Source organism: Ctenopharyngodon idella, chromosome 13 (genome assembly GCF_019924925.1).
Source record: "Ctenopharyngodon idella isolate HZGC_01 chromosome 13, HZGC01, whole genome shotgun sequence".
Classification (NCBI taxonomy): domain Eukaryota; kingdom Metazoa; phylum Chordata; class Actinopteri; order Cypriniformes; family Xenocyprididae; genus Ctenopharyngodon; species Ctenopharyngodon idella.
In genome coordinates this window covers 7,860,732-7,877,578 of record NC_067232.1, presented here as the reverse complement: position 1 = coordinate 7,877,578, position 16,847 = coordinate 7,860,732, and the positions used below count along the sequence as shown (strand labels likewise).

At 37.9% G+C, this 16,847-nt stretch overlaps 1 protein-coding gene across 10 annotated transcripts in view; it reads right to left on the bottom strand.

Annotated features, from left to right (window-relative positions):
• usp54a (ubiquitin specific peptidase 54a) overlaps window positions 1-16,847 on the bottom strand; it is a 53,111-nt gene that overhangs the window by 30,413 nt on the left and 5,851 nt on the right. For 4 of the 10 annotated variants that reach the window (XM_051917387.1, XM_051917395.1, XM_051917393.1 and 1 more), the window contains exon 1: window positions 13,621-13,730. The exons of 2 other annotated variants lie outside the window; for them this stretch is intronic. Coding sequence is in view for 1 of the 8 variants with exons in the window: in XM_051917394.1 (XP_051773354.1) it covers window positions 13,621-13,711 (91 nt within the window). In the remaining 7 variants the exon portion in view is untranslated. Of the gene's footprint in view, window positions 1-8,645; window positions 8,812-12,170; window positions 12,188-13,620; window positions 13,776-16,847 lie in introns of those variants that run through there. 4 more of the 10 variants (XM_051917394.1, XM_051917397.1, XM_051917391.1 and 1 more) reach the window with 4 other exon arrangements.

Genomic DNA, 16,847 nt, shown 5'->3' with positions numbered 1-16,847 from the left:
AACACAGTTGCTGATTTTCAGTGGACAACAAAAAGTTTTACTTTATGCAAATAAGCAGCAACTTCTAATAGGAATGAAGACACTGAAGCACAGATCTGAGATACTATAGTCTAGTGAAGACAAGATGGATGAGAAGTTAATGTTACGGTATCTGATTTCACTATTGATTTATGATTACATCTCTACACAATGTGTCTCTGCTTACATGCAGGATATAATAAAATGCTGCAAAGATATAATTAAATCCATATATTATATAGACACAATAAATGGTGCATGGAACACATCAGAAACTGTCTGCATTCTGAGTGAGTTTGATTCTTGTATTGATAAATCGCTCATCTTGTTCATGACATGATATCATGTGTTATAGATTGCTGCAATTTGTATTCAAACTTTTTCTCCTCCAAGATGGTTTTTTTAGCAGCAAGATAAAATTGCTTGTCAGATTAGAATAACATCCTACTATTTTTACTTGCAATTCATCTCATTTGTTATCACATTTTCAAAAGCAATGGAATCTCACCAATAACATTAAGGCATTCAGCAGTTGGAACAGTCATTAACAGCAACAATAGGCAGGGTTCCCATATTTTTTTGACCAATGAATTTCCATTACCTTTCTAGTCTTTCTTGATTACTGATGCCAAGCTTCTAATGAAATATTAAGACAGATTTTTCAACCAATTCATTAAAAAGAAACAGGTAAAAAGATCGATTCACTCACAAACTGAAAATCATTAAAAAAAATTACATAATATTTCAAGGTTTTCCATGACCATAGGAACCCTTAAAAGGATATTCCACCCAAAAATGAAAATTCAGTCATCACTTACTCAACCTAAATCTGTATGACTCACTTTCTTCTGTGAAGCACAAAAGAAGATATTTTGAAGAATGTTGATAACCAAATAGTTTTAGTTCCCATTGACTTTGTATTTTTTGTCCATACAATGGACATAAGGCCAAGGGTGAGTAAATGATGACAGAATTTTCATTTTTGGGTGGAATATCCCTTTAGCAACCTCCAGCAAAAAAAAAAATCTCTGTAAGTGTGAACAATTCAAGTGAGCATAGACTCACTCCACAAAACACAAACAGTGACATCTTAACACCTTTACAATCTGACTCAGATCTCATCCTGCTGTCTAAAATAACACTTGGGTGCAGACAAGGATTTATCTGTTTGTCCCACTACAAGCCAGCATAAAGAACATCCCTTAGCTGAGTGTTGATGTGCTGCTCTGACACATGACTTACAGGTCGACCTTCCAGACAAAACACTCTGACATAACTCAAGTGATATAATAATCACAGCTCTTAAATCGCAATATGTAAGATTTTTAGATTAAAATATCCAAGAATCACTAGAACAATGGTGTATATTTTGTTGACTTGTGTACTTACATTATCTCAAACGTTTCCAAAAATGTTTAAATTCAGAGAAATCAGCAATTTCAATTCAATTTCATCTGTCAATGACGTCATATCCGCGTTACACTCGATTTCCAGTTTTACTTTTGAAGAAACCATGGAATCACCAAAGACACTTTAGTAAATTATGTGTTTTATTATTAGACAGGTGAGCAACTGTTTTGGATACATTTATCAACAGAAAACTAATTGTTATATAGCTCAACATGGTTAGTCTTTATTGTTTGAATCACTTGTTTTCTTGATTTACCACGAGTATCAGAGACAACACCATTTTGTCAAGCGGCTAACATAGCATAATCAGAAAGAGCTTTCTCCATCATACAATATATTTTAAAATTGACTGCATGTCATTTAGTAACAAGTCATCCAGCATTTATTAATATGATATTCTAATATGGGTCTAAATTACTGCAAAGTGCAACAAATCTCTCATACCAGCCACTGAGCGAACACATAGAGAAACGTTATAATATAACCTTCAACACACTCAAATGTATTTAGTATGATTGTTTTTACCATGTAAAATAATGCTGCGTTACCCCACATACGCAACGAATAGAGCGGAAACGGCCGACTGCTGCATAAGCATAATAAAATCTCCGCTGGACTCGAGACCGGTGTGTCACACAGGTATCTCTCATTAGCATTTTCTCTTGGCCCACCCTGCTTCATACCACAGTAACGTTAATAATAAAACTTGGAATACATTAGCTCATCCATGAACATGATTTCTGCCCGAGTCCGTCGGATTCCTTTCCATTGGCTGTGGAGGTGAAGATGACAACTCTCATGAATCCACGCTCATTCACGACATCATCAAGCTACACCTTTGTTTTGAATAAGCGACCTCTAGCAGCGAAAATTATATATTGCACCTTTAAACCAGTCTACCACTGGTAGGCTTATATTAGCAGCACTCAGCCAGCCTGTGCGCTTGCATTAAGGTGAGGAAAAAATCCAACGAGGACCACATCCATCGCCTGCAACATTTAGGTTTTACCTCGAGCTCCTGGCAGGAAGTTTAAAAGCTGCAGCTTAGAGCAGTTCCTCTCAAGAGTTTAGCAAATCTGTCTACATCCATCACCGCCTGATGTGCTTTAAACGAAAGCAGACTTAAGGGCAGTTTTCAAGGAATGCAGAATAAAACAAGAGGGGGAAGACCACAGAGAAAGACAAAGGCCACAGACTGACAGAAAAAAGGCAGGCAGGAACAAAGATGACAAGAGCCGAAGTGAATGGATGAACAGAAGAAAAAAATATTTACAAAAGGGACTGATTGAGACTGAAATGGAGAAAGAAATTCTACCAAGATGTGTTTATCCAGCTGTGAGTCACCGGCTGACCTTACACTGCTGAAGTCACTGGATTCCGTGTCTGTGTTATTGCTTTGAAACCACATTAACGCCTAATCTCGCTCTTAAAATATGCTTTGCCTACAAACTACAGGGTATAATGTCCTCTTTCGAACACTCATCTGCAATAGTCTTTAGGACAGATTTGTCAAAGCTTTTACAGGGAGCACTGACCATGTGATGAGTAGGAAAGCTAACAGATAACTCTCTCCAGGTATTACAGACTCCACTGGGCCATGAAAACAAGCAATGTTGAAAGTACCACAGGGCTGAGAAGTTTACTCTGTTTGGGGAAATCAACCAAAACAAAATTACTTACTAAGTCTCTGCACATTAAACTAGGATAGTAGAAAGTAACTTAATACTGAAGAGAAAACACACATCACAAAAAATGTGCAAAAACTCATGGTGCGTTCTTTATCCCAGGTAGGCTGTGTACGGTTCCTCTGCTTGGTCAGCAGGGGGTGAAGTAGGTCGCATGGCAGGTCAAGCAGGCAGATTATCTTGATCAGACGGTGGATTATCCTGTCTGGCAGAAAACAGAACTAGCTGTGTCTACTGTAAGGTCCTCATTAGCTCCCAGACAGTGGCTAAGACTGTCTTGCTGGGCGCTGTAGTAAGTTCTTGTAAACATGGTTATGGTGAACCACAAGCTGATAAACAAGCATGTGTCAGAGATTCACTCAATGTCCTCAAAAAATCATGAATACACAAGGATGGTTGTTTTCTAATTGTAGAAAGATGTCAAATAAAATGTAATTCATGCTACTATGTATATGTATGTGTATATATTAGGGTTGGGACAATAAATCGACACATCACTTTTAACAGCAGATGACGCTAGGCTTGCTGCGATAGTTGGTGTTGCCGGCGTTACCAGTGTTCAGCCGCAACACCGGTATCATCACATGCACACCACAGCACCGCCCCCACCGTCGTTTTCATTTTTTTTTTTTTTTTAATAAAAATTATTTAATTCAGTTACAGAACAAACTCTACAGTTAAAAACTGAACATGTCTGCTCAATTCAGCGTGAGTTGAATGAGAGTTGGAGCACAGATCAGCAGCAGGAGTCAGATTTCACCTCACTTCGGCCATTTCGCCTCCATATCCGTAGATGGCACTCTAAGCTAGTTTTTAACCGCACGCTCAAATGTTCACAAAGAAAAGCACTCGTGCATTTGGCTGAGTCTGAGAATATACGTGTGGAATTAGAAGCAAGCAGAGTGACAGCTGTTTCTAAAGCATGCAGTGCCATCTGCTGGTAAAAACTAAGCTCTGAATCGATTCGAGAGAGAATCGCGATGCATTCAGAAAATCTCAGAATCCCAAATTGCGGCTGTTTGTAGTTATGGTAGTCAACATGTTAGTCTATGGAAGATAATATCCAGCTCTTTATTCCACTGCCTAATGCAAGCCTCTATTCACATATGATGCTCCAGCCTGGCTTTAGTCCACCATCACACGACTCCACTCTCTGATCAACAAGCACTAGTACAACCAGCAGTCACCTCACACAGACAATCAATGCTGAGCACGAACAGCCTCTGCAGGCCACAAGGAACAAAGGAGATATAAGAGAACAAAGGTCAACTGCATCAACTAAATCTGCAATACTGAGCAAATCAACATGCTGCACAAGCATAGCAATTTCCATTTTAGGAAAAGCACTATGAAAAGCCAGGAAGCCGAAGGTTATGGATCCCCAACCCAATCTAACATAAGGTGTCACTGGATTATTCCTGCAATAATAGACTGCCAGGAACAGTGATGCCCATTTAGACATTCAGGGTGAGAGAATTCCATCCCTCCCAGCCGCCACCTCTGACGCAGCTATCTGACATTTTCAATCCAGCAGGGCACATTTGTGGCACTAATGAAGTCTGTAATGTCTCACTGGCGAGAAGCTTCACACCTCAGTCTGACACCGACCGCTTTGCCAAACCTTCACTTGAACCAACAGTGAGAAAATATCCAACAGGGACAAAAGCTTGAGGGAAACATGTCGCCAGGCGACAGTGCGGTTGGATGAGCCTGATAGTCTTGGCACCCCATTTCTATTACCAAAAGTGAATGATAAACAAGCTAGCTATCTGGCCAAAGCGTCTCTACAGTTTACTTTAGTGAAAGTGATTTAGAGGCCATTTCGGCAGAGGCTTTTTGCCATTTTATCTTCAGATGTCAAATGAACAATGCTGTTTAGACAGATAGTGCACAGGCTTGCATGCGGCAAAAGCTATGTTTGGGATTTTCTCTGTCCAGATAATTATATTAATAAGACATAACTCTGCTTACATAATCAGCCTTAACCTACTTATTAAGGGCCGCTTACGGAGAGCAAAAGGACAAGTAAACCTTGAATGTTCACAGTATCGGCTTGGGTTATTTTATCATCAGAGAGAAGTTTAGAAGGGCGATAGGAAACAGAAACAGGCCCATCCCGGAATGATATGCTCTCCACTGTCTCCATCAGACCCAGGCTGACATCATCCCGCAGCAGGAGCCCGGTGCTGAGGAAGCACAGGTCCAGGCTGAGGCACAGTTATTTTCCACTAAACAGAAATAAGACAGGGTGGGTTGCGGTTGCCATGGAGACCTAGACCTGGTGCTGTTTTTGGAAGGATGAGGTGCAAGCACATAGGGCGGTCAAGCACAAGATACAGCCAGGCACAAACAGTGTCCTTATGTTTCTATGCCCCATTCCAAAAATTACTTAAGCATTAAAAAAAAAAAACATGTCATTTTTGTTATACAAAAGATACTGAATAAATGCATGCCATTGCACGGCATGGATTGCATACCAGGGGATCAGAGGATGTGACCCATGGTTGGAGAGTTTAGTCATTCTCCTGTAAGCATGAGCCAGTGAGCATCACTTTGGCCTGGCACAAGCAACTACATTTCCCTCGTACCATCTGTGAAGCTGTAAGGCCACCTGAATCTGGGCCAGTACACTACAAACTCTCTCTCCACAGGACAGAGCAAGGCAGAGAATGCAACTATAGGGCAAATTTAGCCTATCAGTCAGTAACCACAGCAGTCACATCAGGATTGGCTTCAGTGCTGTTACTACCACAAGTTGATTAATTCAACTGTTAGAAATGACAACAATTTTTTTAATAATCTGGAATAACACCAGAAAATAAGTGGGGTAACAGCAATTCATCAACAAATCATAAACCAAATGCTTTGTATCACTTTAACAAATCAATTTATGTTGTTGTACGCAGACCATCCACACGGCCTCAAATGCCGCTTTTCCACTGCGTGGTATGGCTCGGCTAGTTTTGGCTTGGTTTGCTTTTCCACTGCAGTTAGTACTGCTTTAAAGTGGGTGGGATTATAGACTGATCGTTATAGTTGTGCTGCCTCTACTGCCAATGATGCTGGTAGTGACGATTCTCTGACCAATCAGTCATCTGCAGTGTTTACAATTCACATTTTAGTATTGGTGCGGCTGTTTCATTCATCAATAAATCAGCATTTTTAAGCATATTAGTTGAATGGGACCGCTCCATCTTTTAGTTTCAAACAATCTGCAAATCCAGCATCGACCTGGGCCTTGTTTATAAAGCATTCGTCACCAAAATGCCGGGAAAAAACAAACACACTTGCAAAACTCAGCTGCTGCCCCGGAAAGATAAACTGCATCCACTGTTCCCTTAACACTGTGCAGCGCTGACGACGACTTCCGTAACCCGAACAAAGCACACTGATGGGCGTGCTCTTGTTGATGTGCGTGTGCGCTCTTCTGGGAGGGGTGCCCATACAAGGAATTCTGCCCTTTATGACATCATGCAGGGCCATAGAAAAAAAACTTTCAGAAACTTATACGAACCCTGAAGGAGTGTATTTGGCATAGAGATACTCTGTCATGCATCCAACTAATTTTTTTTTTTAACTTTGGCCATGTTTAGCATGAGAATCCAACTCTTTAACAGTGTAAATAAGTCAGAATGCATGAAATAGCATTAGACATACCCTTTAAAGCCTTGTAGGGTCTTTGATATGCCAAAGTATCCTAATATGGATAGTGTTTTGCGTAAGCACAAACTGTACAGGAACTCATAGCACTTGTTGTGTTACTGTGGCATTACTATCAACAGGATTTTTTCCAACAAACACTTTCTTTTGTGTGCCAAAGCCTGTTAGTGTGGTCTGTTTGATCTGAAGCTGACCCGACCAAGGGTTTAGCCAGATCTCACATTAGTGCAATCAGACATGTGACTACTAGAGCTGACCTGCAAAGGTTTAAGTGATTCCTGAGCAGTTAACAGTTAGTCCACCTTTATCCGAAAGAGTCTACTACATTTTAAATTATGGGCGGCACTTCCAGTTTGGGGAACTTCCATTTAAAAGGACTGAAACATTTCAAATAATTATTTATATTACAAATAATCGTTATCTGTCAGTTTGACTGAATAAGCTGTACATTTTCTGAATGCTATTTTTTTTTTATCCATCAGGAATATAATGTAACACATGGTATTTTAATGTGGCATTTGTATCACAAGAATATCTGTGACAAGAGCTCTTTTCAGTCCCCTGTGTTCTGTGTTCTTCTTTCTGACAATTTTTTTTTATTTTCTTTTTCGGTTATAACAATATGGAAAAGCCAACAGATAAGGCACTATTGTGGTCTACTGATGATTTAATGAACATCACATATCCCATGAATAATTCACTGGAATGCACAAAGAATCTCTCGCTTTCTCCCTAAATCCTCACTTGCATCTTTTTCCTGGTTTCCTGGTTTGTTATCTGTCAAAATGACAGAAAGCACTTATTTTATTCACAATATACATGTGTCACATGATGACACAGACTTGCATTTATTACTACAGTTATATTACTGTGAAACTTTTGGGGTTACTCATGGTACAGTTGTTTGAACTTTTGGGGTTATTCGTGGTCTGCTGTAAGTAATTTGTTTTATACTTACACTACAATGCTTACTGCATTCATAGATTGAACATTTAAACAAACATTATAACGCAAAGTTGATTGGCAGTATTTGATTGTTTACAGATTAAAAGGAAGTTACTCCCAATATGAGCAAAGCATCAAGGGGCACAGGAAGAAGGTGGATATGCTGCAGTTATGTATTAACACATACTTAAACACCGCAAAGAAATCAGATTCATGATATAAGTCCAGTGACTGCATTACATAAAGACTCATTTCTGAGCAGACCACATTCAGATTCAGTGTCACATGCTGTCATACAACACACACACATATAACATACTGGCTACTTCAGCCTTAGATCAGTTCCTCATGTAATCAACACCCTGAGAGAAAAAAATAACTAAAAGGAAAAGAGTAGAAAAATAAGTAACTTATAATGATCCAGTTCAGGAGGTGCATAACTATAACAATCACACTATTAAGGCACTCAACAGGTTTTTGAGAAATACAAAGTTTGTTTTCTTCAAAGGGTTTCAAGATTTTTCTCTCACATCAAATCACATTACACACGTTCAGACGTTAAACACTTGTTAGTCGCCTTCACGTTTAACTTTCTCGCGATGTACTTAACACATCGATGGTGCGTTAAAATTACTAGCGCAGCTATTTTCACCTTCTGCTACAGAGCGCTTAGGTCAAGCCAATATATCTATATTAAACTCAAAATTTCTTCACAAGTTTCAGCACACGCAGAAACAAGAAACTATAAACATGTATTGTATGTGAAAACGACATTTCTTTTGAATGTTTTCTCTGAAGCCTGCGACTACGTTTCCAGCTTTGCTCCATAGGGATTCAGGAACAATACTCTTCCGAACCAAATCCTTTGAGGAATGCCTGAGCTATCTTTCTAAACTTTTCGTTAAAGAATTTTTTTGTAAAACTCACCCTTTTCATTAAATGCACGTCCGTGCAAAGTTGTGAGGGAAAACCTCTGGTTTGTTACTTGACAATGGGACCGTTAGCTTCAGTTACCGGTATCCTCTCGAGCTCCGGATTCTCCTCAGCACATAAATTACCGCGCGCGTTCATTGAGCTCTGTGATAATGCAGACAGAGATCGGACGGGCAGGGGGAGGGGCGGCGCTATTACCTGCAGCCCCTGCCCCCCCGACAACACACAAAATGGGGGCGGGTGAACTACTGAGCAATGCCCACCCATGAAAAAGGATGCGTTTATCCATTTAAACACCTCATGAAATAAAAGCTGGAGTTTTATAGCTTTTAGTCCATGTATTTTAGCTTTGAAGGTATCTTTACGCTAGTGTACACTTGAAAAAAGTAAATTTTAACATGCATACGCATTTAAAATGTAGCAGCCCCTCCCTTACATGAGAAAATAGGCTACAAAAATATCAGTGACTCACCTGCGCTACATATATTTTTGTCAATACAATGCTCTTTGTAAAAATTTCTCTTCCACTAATACATAAATCATGAGCTGCGTCCAACTTCCCATACTTTATGTACTGAAGGTTTATGAATTATGCTGGTGTGTATAAATCATTGTCACTGAGCTGGCAGTCCCAATAGGGTCAGACAGAGCGTACAGTTACTGGTTTGTGATTTAGCTGTCAAAAATCAATACATAGATCTCTTTATCTGAAATTATGCTAAATTATTATTTTAAGCTTAAGTGACAAAAAGTTATTTGAGAATAAACTAAACACAACTTACTCAGAAGACAGAAAAAGAAAGTTTGAAAAAAAAAAAAAAAATCTTCAGAGACTGATGAGGGGCACCAAGCAACAAACACATCTTTCAAAAACAGCAATTTTACAATCCCTGAACTTTTAACTGACTGACTGCTGATTGAATGAAAATAACATGGTGTAGGGCAAGTTACTTCCTCCACCCAGAGATAATTAACAGGGCCATAAGAACAGTTTAACCTGGAAAGCAGCCAGCAACTCCCATCAAGACTCATTATTAAAAACATATGACGAGTGGGGAGACTGAAGTGTCACAGATTGAGAAACTACTTATTACACATTAAAAAATATGACTAAGAATCACAACAACACTATTTAACTTCTTTACTGGCAAAGTTCACCCACTAATGAAAAACTTTTTTTCTGTGCACATAATTTTTTTTTTTTTTTTAGAAAAGTCAAGTGTTTTTTGTCCATACATTGTAGGCCAATGGTGACCAAAACTGTTTGAATACCAACATTCTTTAAAAAAAATATATAAATAATAATAATAATAATAATAATTATTATATAAAAATATAAATAAATAAATTTATATTATATATATATATATATATATATATATATATATATATATATAAAAAACAAAATAACGAATTATTTAGTGATGGCCGATTTCAAAACACTGCTTCAGGAAGCTTCGGAGCATAATGTATCAGCGTGTCGAATCCGCAGTTCGGAGCGCCAAAGTCACGTGATTTCAGCAGTTTGGCGGTTTGACACGCGATCCAAATCATGATTCGACACGCTGATTCATTACGCTCCGAATCTTCCTAAAGCAGTGTTTTGAAATCAGCCATCACTAAATAAGTCGTTATTTTGTGTTTTTTGGCGCACCAAAAATATTCTTGTCGCTTTATAATATTAATATTGAACCACTGTACTCACATGAACTGATTTAAATATGTTTTTAGTACCTTTATGGATCTTGAGAGAGGAAATGTCATTGCTCCCTATGTAGGCCTCACGGAGCCATCGGATTTAAACAAAAATATCTTAATTTGTGTTCCGAAGATCAATGAAGGTCTTACGGATGTAAAAAGGAACGAGGGTGAGTAATTAATGACAGAATTTTCATTTTTCGGTGAACAAACCCTTTAATTTTATGAAGCGACGAGAATACTTTTTGTGCACCAAAAATAACAAAATAGCGACTTTATTCAACCATATCTAGTGAAGGGCGAATTCAAAGCGCTGCTTCATGAAGCTTCGAAGCTTTCCAAATCATTTGTTTTCGAATCAGTGGTTCAGAGCGCCAAAATCCCATGATTTCAGTAAACGAAGCATCGTTACGCCATAAGTGTTTCAAAACTTCAATAGTTCACGTGACTATTGAACAAATGATTCGTTAAGTTTCGATGCTTCATGAAGCAGCGTTTTGAAATCGCCCATCACTAGATATTGTTGAACAAAGTCGTTATTTTGTTATTTTTGGTGCACAAAAAGTATTCTAGTCACTTTATAATATTAAGGTTGAACCACTGTAGTCACATGAACTGTTTTAAATATGTTTTTAGTAGCTTTCTGGGCATTGAAAAAGGGAGTGTTATTGCTGGCAATGCAGGCTTTACTGAGCCATTGGATTTTATTAAAAATATCTTAATTTGTGTTCCGAAGATTAACAAAGGTCTTACGGGTGTGGAACGACATGAGGGTGTGTAATTAATGACATCATTTTCATTTTTGGGTGAACTAACCCTTTAAATTCTCATCAAGTATATGCTAATAAATTTATGCCGTAAAATATAATCTAGATTTAAATGTATAGCATTTTGACCAAATGTAATCAAAATCAAAAAGTTATGTTACAGCCAGATTTTTCATTGGCTGATCAAAGTATGCAATGTTTTTTCACAGAGAGCCAGTCTAAACTGATAGCTGGTTTTCAGTGGCCACACAAAGGAAGGAAGGGTAGGGAGGGCGGCCAGTCCACACTAAACTTTACATTGGCAGATGTTAAAGGCTTTTCCTTCTGAAAAAAAGATTGATGTGGTGACTGTAATGAACTTTTAAGTATGAAAAAGATTTGACCACACCAAAGCATGAACATCGAAGCCCATAAACCATGATGAAGGCCATTTCTGACATGCATTCATGATATTTATTTTGTCTCAAACAATCTCACTAATCATTTCACAAGCTTACCAGGGCACTTTGGAGGAAGAATAACAGGATAGTTCCAAACATACAATGCCTTTTTGTGTTGTCAGAGATTTTTGAGATGTTTGTGGTGAACAAATAAAACAGGTTCTACTCCATTCTATTACAGACAGAAATGAGGCTACTGTTCTTACACGTCACATTTTAAAATGTAAATTAAAAATTAAAAAAAAAATGTACAAAAAATCTGTACAGCTTCCAGTCTGCACAGGAATAAATAAAACCCGGAGAGAACCAAACGCAAACCACACAAAAAATAAATAAATAAATAAATAAACACATTATGAGAGAAAATCCCACAATCCAACATAATCACTGACAATAACCACCCCCAAAATAATAATAAAAAAAAACAACAACAATATTTTAGTAGTGTCAATTTAAGAGGAAAAAAGCCATACAGTTTCCCAGAATGAGCTATTCACTGAAAAGACAAAAGCTCAATTTCAAAACAAAAGGCTTCATTCATAATGCTTGCACTCCTAGCTCCACCACTAGCTTCCTCCCCCTGTCCCAAAGGCATGACAAATTGTTTTCCTTACCATTCATTAATGATGACTGTCCCCCGATTATTGTCCCAGAAAAAACAATTGAGTTAGGTTAGGGAATAATCCTAGCAAATGAGACACAAAATTTCAGCATCTTCATAGCATTTCCACCAACTCATGGCAATATTGCTTGTATTGAACGAGTGACAAAACCATTTCATTCTTATGAGAATAGTGTTACTAATTAGTGTTACTTAACTTATGGCACAACAAAACAAACTGGCCCCAAAAATATGGACATGAAAAAGTCCCATATGAAAATGTTAGAAAGCAAAAATTACCTGTTGACCTTCTAATGTCCATTAGAGATGTTATCTATTCTTCCTGGTTGAAAACAATTTAAATTTAAATAACTAGCAGTCCAAAACGTACAATGCAGTATCCACAGCGCTTAATTTCAAAATTTACAGTGCTTATAAAAAGAATGTCACTTTTTTTTTTTAATCACTTATTCAGTTTTGGGTCACACTGACTACTAATTATTTTTAACTGTTGATTTGCATTGACTTCAGCAACAAGCATTTTATAACCCACTTTTCTTGGCAAGAGGAGAGAAGGGAGAGGGGAAACAGGTACTTCCTTTAAGTTTTCACATCTAAACCCCAGAACAATGACCCAAACACATCATGTAACACAGAATTTGCATTTACATCAATCATTAGAAATGGAGTGACCATCCGGGTGATTCAGAGTTCTGAGTAACTATTCCTGCTTTACTCGATCTACTTCCTGAATGACATCAGCCTCACTGAGTGACACCTCCCGGACAGTGAGGCATGCTTTACTCACTCGGTCATGCGATTACCCCACACAAGGGCTGTTGTCAAGTATTATCTCACACCGTAATGACATCAGAGGGCAAAAAGGCTCCTTATGCATAAACTCATTGTCAGACTAAAACTACATCTGCTCCATAAATACTACACCAGCTATGAATGGAAAATAGGTCACTATTAGAATTTATTGTTTTCTTCTTCTGCATGTTTCTGAGTCCTAATATTTTTAGCAATTTCCTGCAGTAGACTCATATTCGCTGTAGGTCTCATTTTTCATATTCTGAAAAAGCAGCTCATGGTATTTAAAACAGATCTGAGCAAAGTGGACTACTTCGAGGCATAAAACACAGCTTAAATAAATCTGTCCAATGACAAAGACTGAGTTAACTGTCAAAAAGTAAAAGCTTTACAGGGTCACAACTCCAAGGAAAAAGCAGAACTATTAATCTATAGTAACTTCCATACACAGTCCTACTACAACACGAACAGAACCCTCTAGAATGTCCTCTTTAAAGATGAAAAAGCCTGAATGAAGCCACTAAATGTTTAAAACACTGCGATCGCACCTGTCAGCTACAGCTCTCTGGCATATAGTTCACTTAGAACTCTAAAACAAACCCTCAGGCTGACAAAAGGAGTTTCTCATAATACCGTGTCTGTGTACTTACAGCGCCTGTCTGGCTGACATCTGTGATCCGGGCGTGAGCAGCTGTAATGTGTATATCTTGCTGACAATCATGCAGGTTTTTCCAGGTGATTCTGAAACAATGACATCATCCCTATCAGCACACACCTGTTTCCTCAGGAAGCTCCTCCCACCTTTCTGCTTTTAAAGGGACAGACAAGGTACAACAAAACCCATGTGACAACTCATAAAGAACATTATCTGTTTGGACAGACTTGGTCATGTGAGTCGATGCCAAACAGCGTGTTTTAGACAAACATGACCTCACTCAGATAGCAAATATGACTTGAGACAGTTAACAGAGACTGAATACAGAGCCAGTGAGTCAAATAAGAATGACCATTAATATGCAATGTCTTGAGGTCTTGTATTTTTGTGTTTCAATGCCTATTTATGCATCAGGATTAATTAAAATAAATAAAAATAAATAAACAAAAAACAATGACAGCTGACACATTCTTGAATAACACAATCTTTAAATATATTTTATAAACATTGGCTTTTATAGAAGATTATTAATATGAGCCATTTAGTATCCCCACATACTTATAAGATTAAACTCCAAAATGTCACTTAAAATTAGCAACTGAAGTGTCATTCATAGCCAGAAACATCAATGAATGCCATATGGGACATTTTTGGCTGTAATCCTCTTTGCCATAATAAAGTGGTGCTGTTGAGTGGATGGACAATGAAAGGGTGTATGGGTCTAATTTCATCACTAATTTGTCCTGAAAATCTGTTATTAAGAGCTAAGCTTTTCTTAGAGATCTGCTAATTACACATCATTAAAACTAATTTATTTAAACATTAAGAACCTGTCATCTGTAATCTTAATCTGCCATTCACATTAAGACATTCACAAAAATTAAAACTGTCCCATGATTTACTCACCCTCAAGCCATATTAGGTGTATGTGACTATCTTCTTTCAGACGAACACAATCGGAGATTTATTTAAAATATCCTTGCTCTTCCTAGCTTTATAATGGTAGTGAAGGGGGGGGCAGATTTTGAAGCCCCAAAAAAATCATCCATCCATTATAAAAAATAATCCATACGGCTCCAGAGGGTTAATAAAGGCCTTTTGAAGCGAAGCAATGCATTTTTGTAAGAAAAATATCCATATTTAAAACTTCAATTCAAATAACTAGCTTCTGGCAGACGACCGTACGCATACTGCGCAAGTCGACTTGCGCCAAATGCGCTCTAGGACGTAGGATGTAAGAGTATCGTAAGCTTAGACACCTCTCGCTGTTCAAACAAACAGGGCTGGGCAACAAAGCTCCTCTTCTCTTATATCGAAATTCTCTGACATTTCTCTTTAAAAAATATCATTTTAGACATTTTAGAATTTGTGACCGATGTTTTGTTTTGCTCTGCTCTATCCTCTGCACTTCTGCATTCGTCATTACATTGGGTCCAAGGTTACTCTTCCGCCACAAATCGATGCGTACGGCCGTCTGCCAGAAGCTAGTTTTTATAGTTAATTAAGTTTTAATTATGGATTTTTTTTTTACAAAAACCCATCGCTTCACTTCAGAAGGCCTTTATTAACCCTGGAGCCATATGGATTACTTTTATGATGAATGGATGGATGCATTTTTTTGGGATAATTCATGGTATTTTGGTATATATCATGGGATAATTTTCATTTTTGGGTGAACTAACCTTTTAACTCAAGATATATAATAAGATGTCATATGCTTTACAATAAAATAAAATACATTTTAGGTGCCACTAATTTTGGCCTTATTGTTGCTTTCATATTTATGTTGGCATAAATCCATCCCAACAGCTGTGCTTATGCATGATATCAAATTTATTTTCCTTAAACCAATTTGAATGCCATTATCTGGACAAAATAACCTGAAATAATGATGAGTAAATACACTAGTAGAAACACCTTTGCAGCACATTGTATTGCAAAATTGAATAATTAATGCACAAAATTGTCAAATTCTTAAATGGAGCATTATCAAATAGAAATTACATAAATAAAGTAACACTTTTTCAAACATTATATCCAGGAGCAAAGATAGTTTTGTCACTGGCAAATAAACACAAAACCAACCTCATATCAATAGTTGTCCTCATGGCTGACCTGTTCACATTGTCACTATGCAACAAAAGTGTCCCCAATCAGAGGCTTGTTGCGGTTAGAGTGGTTGTAGGGGTTAAATTTGGATTGCTCAAATGCATCCGTCAATATGAGCGCTGCGTCTCCTCGGGTGGTCGATAGTACACACACAGCACCAATGGCACATGCAAGTAGCCATTCACAAATGTGTGCTGTGCTCCCATGGGAATTCTGGGGGAGGGTTAAAAATAGTCTGGTGTTTCAAATGGGTGCCTTTCTCAGAATTTCTGTCTCTCAGCGTGTTTCCACGCTTGAACTTGGCCGCTGAAGCGACACTATTCTTTATCATCCATAAACACTGTGGCCTCAACCATGAAATTATTATGCCAGAGATAAGAATGTGGATATTGTGTTTTTCCATTTAAAGCCTGTCTGGGTCAAAATCATTTGGGTTATGCTGTTCTTTTCATATCAGAAAGAGAGACAGTAGTTAAGTTAAGTCTCCAGGAGTCTCTCATTTTTGGGTGGCTTAGGCATTCAGGGTGCAGACTTACGGCAACCCACAACTCCATGTCTTCATGTCTATGTAGAAATTTCATGGTTTTCAAGGAATGTCTGTGACTCAAGCTTTTTCAATAATACACAGATATTTAAGCAGAAACAGATGGGAGGGAGAGAGAGAAAGAATAAGAGGGAGTGAAAAAAAGAAATAAAAAATCCTATTCAATGACTCACAGACGCCTATTCGGAACAAGGTCAAACAGTTTTTGTAACAAATTGAGTCTTTTTACCTGACATCATGATTGTGCCCAGTAAACATTGTAACGTCCCTTACCAGCCTAGCGACCTCAAGGGGGTCATGTCATGGTTTAAACACACTGTGTAATGACCCTGTATGTCAAATACACTGTCAGCTTCAATTAACATTCAGTTCGGTGCCTCCAAATCCAATTATTTGTTAAAGCTACTGTGAATCTTTTCTATGGGAACAGCAAATAGTTCACATGCACCCCACAATGAGACATTAAATAAACTGCCGGCAGATTAAAAAGCGCAGGGCCTCTCTTAATTACATTTGAGAGAACCTGTGGAAGTCTCTTGTGTTTAGACACCAGTCTTTTAAGACTGGCT